Source organism: Channa argus, chromosome 3 (assembly GCF_033026475.1).
Source record: "Channa argus isolate prfri chromosome 3, Channa argus male v1.0, whole genome shotgun sequence".
Taxonomy (NCBI): Eukaryota; Metazoa; Chordata; class Actinopteri; order Anabantiformes; family Channidae; genus Channa; species Channa argus.
In genome coordinates, this window is record NC_090199.1 from 27,100,746 (window position 1) to 27,109,295 (window position 8,550).

Genomic DNA, 8,550 nt, shown 5'->3' on the forward strand with positions numbered 1-8,550 from the left:
GTGGAAGACCAAAAACATGCCAATCCCTTCCCCGTCCAAAGAAGCTTGATGAGGAATGTTTTTCGTAAACGGACGGAGGCCAAGAAAGCGATTATTCTGAAGGGGAACAGGGTAAAAAAGAGTGTTCTCTGGCTGCTATCTTTCCTCAAAGATCATTCCTGATCAAGGTTCTGTGGACTGAAAAAGGATCGCTCCTATTTTTGGCCCAAGAGTTCATGTCTTGAAGACTTTTACTGTTTGTCTGTCTTTTCTTTACAAATATTTAAGCACATTTTGACAACCCGCGGAACATTTCACAACTCACGTGGTGGATTGGCAACATTTCGGTATCATGAGTGGATTTTAAAAAAAGGTTTCACTCTGTAAAAGAGTGTGTGGGCAAAATAGCATTTCTTGTTGTAAAATTGCAAAGAATTTGGGGATCTCATCACCTAAAACTACATATTATTATTAAAATATTCAGAGAATCTAGAGAAACCTCTTTAAGAGGCAAGGACAACAGCTAAGGAGTCCAGGTGCTAAACTGACCTGTCTGTAGCCCAGACCTGTCATCCACTGAAAATATTAGAGGTGTTATGAAGCAAAAATTACAAAAAAAGGAGACAATGACCTGTTTAGCAGCTGAAATCGAATATCAAGCAAGATTGTGAACATTTAAAATTGAAGCAGTTGATCTCTTCCAATAACAAACTTAAAAAATCTCGGACTTTGTGTTAAAGTTTCACTAAAGAAGTGTTTGTTTCAAGCTTATTACCGTATTATTATATAGTCAAAACATTTACACAACAGTTCTGCATGGTGCTAAGTTACTAACAGGCTGAAAGTACAAGCTGTTTCAAACGTGAAGTTTCAAATCTGAAGAATCTGTGCATACAGTGTGTTTAAATTTGACTTTATTTATGTGGTGGACATTATTAATGAGGATGCCGACAGGAATACTACAAAAAAATACAGGTGACATGTTAATGTTGGCGGCACAATATCTTCACCCAAAAGCACATGTTAATAGTGCATCATTACTCTTATAACATTATTACTTCACGAGTCCAGTCCTTTGTGCTTGGCACTGATGCAGCTACTTGTTACTTGCTCCGGTACCAGATGTATTGCTAAAGGACTGGAGGAAATTGTAGATCCTTGTGGTGTATGGGACAAAATCTTTTTTGTAGATAACGACAGTCTTGCTGTGAGCAGTCTGGTAGACAACTTGATTAGGATTAGACTCCACTTCCTCTTCTCTTTTTGCTGAGATCGAAAGAAAAAAGACCAAATTATTTCATGAAGTTATTCTTGATATAACTGGCATTGTAGGTACACAGTATATAATAAATAAGAAGTTTAGAAGAATGGAATTGAATGTGTCTGTCTGGTAATTCACCTAAGTAGGAATATTTAGAGAAAAATATAATTAAGACAAAGTCTAAAGTCAAAGACAACAGAAGCATTATGAACAAAATGTGGTACAAATTAGGTTTTTGATAGGGTTGATTGAATGTCCAAAATGGTCATCGATCTTGGATCGAACAATAACTAAGCTCACACCAGATCAGGTGTACGTGGGTCAGCATGGCCACCCTGATTGATCTGCACCAACGCAGCCCCATACGCAACAAATTGTTAGCTCAGGTCAATAAATGATAGAATTCACACTGACAATTGTGATAAAGTATCTAAAATTGCTACTAGAACAATCTCATTCATAGATGTACAAGAAGTTATAGTGTAGCTGCGGAAATGTCCATTCCCTCCCTCCCAACACTAGGTAAGTATTAGATCTATGACATTTACACGTTTAAGCCAAAATGAACAAAAACAAATGACAGCAACGGTCCGAGGTGGACTCAACTTTTGGAGTAGATTTTCAACAGATGCCTAGATGTGTATTACTTTAGCCAGATAGAATGTAACATACTTTATGTGGCATTTACAACCTACAGCTAAACAAAATCAGCCCATATATAACACAGGTAACGTCATTTGATCTTGACATGTGCAGTGTTTCCCATTAATTATCTAGACTGCTGTGGCCTGCCATAATCCAACTGGTATCGCCATAGTCGAAATATAGAAATATTCCAATTGTCATAATCAATTAAAATATCTCCAATGTTGTGTTTTGTATTGTTTCAGCAAAGTGTATCTCGCAAACCGCACATATTTCCAAAATGAAATGAAAGAACCCTGGGTCTGTGCAGTGTTACAGACCTCTTACCATGGTTCTCTGAGTAATGTTAATTCCATGGCATGACTTACTGATGACACGCCAAACTGAAACTGTTGTGGAGGTGGAAGGACTGGCTCCGCTATGCGTAAACCAAAGACCATTTATGAGGCGAGATGCACCACTTAGCTGGACATTTAGGGTAAATCTAGTGCAGTTCCAAATATTAAATAGACACTAATACAAATAAAAAATAAATGCCAACATATAGACCAGTTTATTTTCTAGTGCACAAACTTGTTTACAAGAGCAGCTAGTTCTTTAGGACATCCAGCCTTTAATTTTTGCTCTCAAAGTACCACTGATAAATGTGTTTAACTTGAAAATGTAGAGTTCAAGGTCCACTCACCATAGTCTCACAAAACCTTGTGGGTAACAATGTTTGTGTATGGAAATCTAAAGAATATGGGAAAGCTGATTTCCCAACTGTCAAGAATCACCTCCCCCAATATCTCAGCTATTGGACTGACACATATATGAAATGGTTATTAGCAAACTATATTAATTTAAAACAGCAATTCCACTCTATATTTTCTAATGAGACTGTTTTGTTCATTTTGGACATATTACAGTGACCTCACCTGTTATTACACTTTGTTTACTGTTCATCCTGTACATACATTCATCTGGGTTTGTCAGTACATTTTTTTAAATGCTGGTAAGACTGAGTTGCGTTTGAGTTTTTTTTTTTTAGTTAGAAGTTCACTTACCTGGCATGTCCTCATGTGGACCGGTCAATCGGAAATATGCGTATGAGCCGATCATGGTCCAGATGCCGAGAGCGTACACAGCTGATACTCTCTTGTTCCACTTCAGCATATCTTTAAATGTCATGGCTGCAGACCGCACCGATCACACTCTGTACTGTAGCTGCTATAAGTTATGAGCTATATAGCTCTAGCTACTGAACTCTGTGAAAGTATTCGTTGCGCTAAGGACGCAACCATGACAGCCAACCCGGAAGTACTATACAACTAAAAACAATTAGTTCCGGGGTGTGTGTAAGACGATTTCTTCCAACGCACCAAACCTTTTTGTCAAATACGTTTTAAAATGAATATTGTCTTTCTCTTGCCTGTATGAAACTCCAACAAAAAACAAATTTCGTAGTAAGTTATATGTAAATGCATATGAACTCAATCACCACAATAAAACTGCATCTTTTTTCATCCTGTCTTTTCAGGCTTTGCTGCTGCTGCTTTTGCCTGTGTCCAGTTCAACCAAGTGAATGGTCCTATAGAGATGGTGACATAGACATTGATTTATTTATTGTTGTTGTTGTTGTTGTTGTTGTTGTTGTTGTTGTTGTTGTTGTTGTCCTTTCGGCTGATCCCGTGAGCTCAGGGTCGCCACAGCGGATCATTGTCCGCATGTTGATTCGGCACAGTTTTTACGCCGGATACCCTTCCTGATGCAACCCTCCCCCATTTTTACCGGGCTTGGACCGGCACTGCACAGCTGGGGAGGGGAATGGGCTGTGTAGGGGTTCAGTGTCTTGCCCAGGGACACGTCGACATATAGCCAGAGCCGGGGATCGAACCACTCACCCCATGGTCCGTGGCCAACTTATTTTTTATTTATTTAAAAATAAATAAAGAAAATTTGACATTTATGATGAGCCTCACTGCAACTTGTTAAACCAAAGTTGTCCCCGTTAGTGGGGGAATAGAAAAGTGCCTAAGGTACCATGAAGAGAGGGAATCTCCCTACAGCTGAAGGAAAAGCGCAGGCCCTGATCCCAGAGACGAGAGAGCTTAAATTTAAAAAGCACCTGAAAGCAGCTGAAATTTGATGATGACATGTTTAATTATCCTTGGTCCTTAAATAATACTGATTGATGTGGTTAACATTTACATTTAGTCATTTAGCAGATGCTTTTATCCAAAACGACTTACAAGTGAGTTGCAAGGCAAGTCAAGGAGAAAACATTAAAGCAAAGTCCTATCAGAAAAGTGTTTACATTTCCTGAAATGCAAGTGCAAGTGAGAGGAGAAATTACTTTTTTTTTTATTATTATTAGATTTAAGTGCATAGGAAGGTGTGGAACAGTTCTGTTTTCAGATATATTCTAATATTGGATATTAGAAGTGAGTTTGCTGAGCGTGCAGAGTTTGGTAGCTCGTTGCACCATCGTGGGATCATTGCGCTGAATGGTTTTGCTTGGTGTCTTCTGCGCGGTAATGGGACCAACAGACGTCGTTCGTTGGCAGACCGCAGCAGACAGGACGGATTGTAGACTTGAATGAGGGAGTTGAGGTAAGCAGGAGCTGGTGAGGTGATCACCCTGTAGGCGAGAGACAGAGCTTTGAACTCGATGCGTGTGAAAGGCCATGTGAGTGGATGATAGAAAGGCTATGAGGTGAGAAACGTGCCCCCGGCAGGATACCTTGAAGGTTCGTCCCGATAGGTAAGACGGAAGCCAGGCTAGAGCAGATCCAGAGATGCCCAAATCAGAGAGTGTGGACAAGAGGATCTGATGGCTCACAGTGTCAAAGGCTGCAGTTAGATCAAGTAGGATTAAGACAGAAGACTGACCTGCGACTTTGGCAGCTCGAAGAGATTCCCCTGGAGTGACCCCTCTTGAAGCCAGCATTGAGGGAAAAGGAGAAAGGGACTGCAAATCAGAGACACTTCAATCTGTGTCACTGAGCACAAAGTCTCAGATGAAATGATGTGGATCAGTACCCCAACATAGGGATCTCATAAATATGAGAATCTTTCAGAACCTGCCTTAGATTAATCAGTTTTTTAGGATGTCACAGTAGTTCTGTGATAGTTTTCAATACGTCCAAAACTCAAAAGGAAAACTGGATCAATGGTTCCAAGTTCTGTGGAACAATTCAATTCAATTCAATTCAATTCAACTTTATTTATATAGCGCCAGTTTACAACAAAGTCATCTCAGGGCATTTTACAGAATAAAGTCAAGATTATAAAGATATATAAAGAGAACCCAACAATTCCCCCTGCAGCAAGCCATAGGCAACAGTGGAGAGGAAAAACTCCCTTTAACGGAAGAAACCTCCAGCAGAACCAGGCTCAGGGTGGACGACCATCTGCCTCGACCGGTTGGGGTGAGTGAAAACGGGAGAGAGAAAAGAAAAGAGCAACAAAAAGCAACAACAAAACATCGGGCAGATTGGTAGGATCAGTAGCTTCACGCTGGAAGACACACAGCTTCAAAGCCAGGGACACCTGCAGAAAGGGACAGAGAGAGGGGGACAGAGAAGGACATAGACAACTACGGGAGTGGTTGACAAGTGATCAGAGATTATTCATAAAGCGAGGACTTGGATCAGTTGACCATTTGCAGGAACTGTGGCCACCTTGAACAACCTTAAACACTTGTGTGCAACTCAAATTTGAATGTACTTGGGACACATAAGATATTAAAAAGCATAACTTAGGGAGCACATCCAGAAACATCACCTAATTAAATGAGGGCACTGAGAACAAAGAGAGGCAGGTGAGTATAATAAATCTCTGCAGGGGCATAAGATGCAGATTACCACAGAGGGCTTACAGGGGGAGATAACAGGACATAGAAAAGAATGCTGAGTTCGTTTGGATGAATAGATGACTGGATCAGGAGCCTGACAAAATGGAGGAACCAGGAGGAAGGTAAGATGGCGACCATGCGAGTTAAGGAGGGCGGGATGACGGTGTCCGGGAGATGAGTGGCAGGCTACAGCTGAGTGCTGTGTTGTTCCTAGAAGTGCTCAGGGGACATGTGAATATTTCTGTTGTTTCAAGAGAAAACAGATAACAGCAAAGGCCTATTGCAGTATCATCTATATGCAGATTTTCAACAACAACAATCAATAGTAAAAAATATTATTATGAAATTATCCATATGTAGAACATGACCATGATGGCACCTGACTTACCTGGATCTGTGCTTTTGCAAAAAAATATTTGAATACTGTACAACAAAATAAAAATCACAAATAAAAAAAAAAAAATTGACTTGATGTCTATTTAGTTACTTATTTTATTTATTTTGCTAACTTTTAACTCTCCTTGTTTATATATTTTTACAACATACTGTTTGTATTTCCAGAATGTGTACATATAGTACATTTTTGAAGGTCTTTTATTGGGGTAAGACAGCTGAAGTACTTTGATCTTGCTCGAGCACCTCTCCAGTATTTTTCATTTATTAGATATGAATCATGTTACACTTACTGCATTTCTGTGTGTCTGTATGATTTATTATCCTTTTTCTCACACTACCTGGGATAAAGGTCAAAGCTGTCTCTCAACGTGCCTTGTGGCTGCTCTTAAATACTTTGGTTCATTGAATTTTTTTTTACATGATGTTTGATGTTTCTCCTCTTATGAGGCCTTCAGATGTGAAGACCCTGAGGACATTTTTTGCATTAACCTTTAAGTAATGTACAGACCTGAACTAGGTGCAGGAAGCCAAGACTGAGGGGGAATCTAAGATTTGCAAGGTTGATGAGTTACTCAAAAACTATACACAACCAAAAAGTATTACAATGATGTTTCTACTTAAATAAAACAAAGATTTAAAATGTACCTAAATTATTTAAAGTCCTCTACCTTTTTCTCTTCCTCCTGTTCTGTGGATCTGTGCTGCTTTAGGTTTCTTGTTAAAACATGCAAATCATGGAGTCGTCACTGTATGGATGTATGAAATATGGCTTTGGAGTTTAATATGTGGTTCAGTAACTGCTCTTACTTAAGGAAAAAAACGTGTGTTTCCTGTCTTGCTAATGATTCATTTTTTATTCTGTCAATTAACATCAATAATCCAAATTGTGTACTGCAACTTTACACAGGTTGTAACATGTAACACAAGTTTGATTAGTTTTGTAGTAGTGTTTTGTGGTTCCTCAAGCTTCTGTTAGCTTGTAGATCACCAAACCCTGAAGGGCCAACTTTGAATTCCAAAGGTCCCTGGCACTCTGAGGCCCTTCAAAGTGACACACGAAGGCCTCAGACGACCGGGGGCCCTCACATGTGGTCTGATGCTTTCTAAGTCCCCTTTGAGTTGTGCCCTGAGCCTCAAAAAAGACTAAAAGACAAAATGAACCCAATATTATGGAAATGAGGGGAGTATATATGCTACGAGGGGAGGTTTTCAGGATTACTATCTCAACGGTAAACCCCTCACGCAAGTCACTGGATTTTCAGAAAGGCCTCAGACATTATTGAGACATAATCCAGCCTCGTCCTTTCACCATACTGACTGAAATCTTCAACAATGTCAGACCCATGTGAAAACAGGAGCCTGGCAGTTTTCTTATGAAGACAAATTTCAGTTAAGCTGCGTACATAATTTGAAATGTTTCAGCCACAGATTATTACACATCTGATGTTCTATTAATAGGTTTATGATAATGAAGGAACATATCACCCAGCGCAACAGTGTGGCTCACTGAATACTTTTATGAAATAATAGAGCCCTGGCAAAGGATGACAGAGGAGTATGAGATACTAGGATTTGGCTACAAGACTAACAAGATAAGAAGAATATAACAAGATAACATTTTGGAAAGCAAGATGTCTGCATGACCTGAAGAATTTGACAAGCCATTGATCTGCTGAAACATTTGTGAAAAGATGTGTAGCTCTTTATATAACTTTATGACTGTATGTATGGACAGTAATAGTTATCATTAATAAGCATTTTGAGAAACTCCTTGAGTTAGAGCTGTATTAATTTTAATATTGTAAGTGCACAACTTTTTTAATGACATGAGTTGGGTTTGACTTGTCATGTGGAGCTATTAGTTTTGATCCTTTAATACCTAGAGGCCCTCAGGTCCACACTGAACCATGCTGGACTCGTTTCTCTCGGAGCTGTACATTTTTGAAGCACTTTGAGACTGGAAAACAAAATCAAGCACTTTTTAACCGTATATTTCATACTCAGGGCAGGATGTGGAAGTGGCCTTGTAATGGTTTTAGCCATCAACACTGTGAGAAATCAAGTAAGAGGACAAATGAATTTTCATGAATCCTTTCAGGATGGTAGTGGTGGATGATATTTTCTGTTGCTACATGTTTTTGTCCTCTCACTGAGTTCACTGTACTCAAATGATCTCCATGGTTCTGTCTCTTACATCTCAAAAAACTAATCTGTCAGAGGTAGAAATGCAAAATGCAACCGCTGGAAATGTGCAGACAAGAAATCTGAAAACGTGTGACATAGTGCAGGGGGAGTGTGGTGCCATGCTCTGTGTGTCAGACAGGCCTCACTGCAGCTGTACAGCTCAAAGCATGTAAAAAAAAAAAAAAAATCAAAGAGATTAGAGGAAGAAAATGAACTTTTATCAAATTTGTGTTGTGAATTTCCAATGACC

The 8,550-nt window shown here is 39.4% G+C and overlaps 1 protein-coding gene across 1 annotated transcript; it reads right to left on the minus strand.

The window, feature by feature from the left end:
* Window positions 1-876: 876 nt before the first annotated feature.
* Window positions 877-3,185, minus strand: LOC137124009 (small integral membrane protein 26-like). Its single transcript, XM_067498568.1, has 2 exons — window positions 2,932-3,185; window positions 877-1,245 (listed from the first exon to the last, which is right to left on the minus strand). The coding sequence occupies exons 1-2, from the start codon at window positions 3,053-3,055 to the stop codon at window positions 1,076-1,078; spliced, it is 294 nt and encodes a 97-aa protein (XP_067354669.1). The 5' UTR covers window positions 3,056-3,185; the 3' UTR covers window positions 877-1,075.
* Window positions 3,186-8,550: the final 5,365 nt, after the last annotated feature.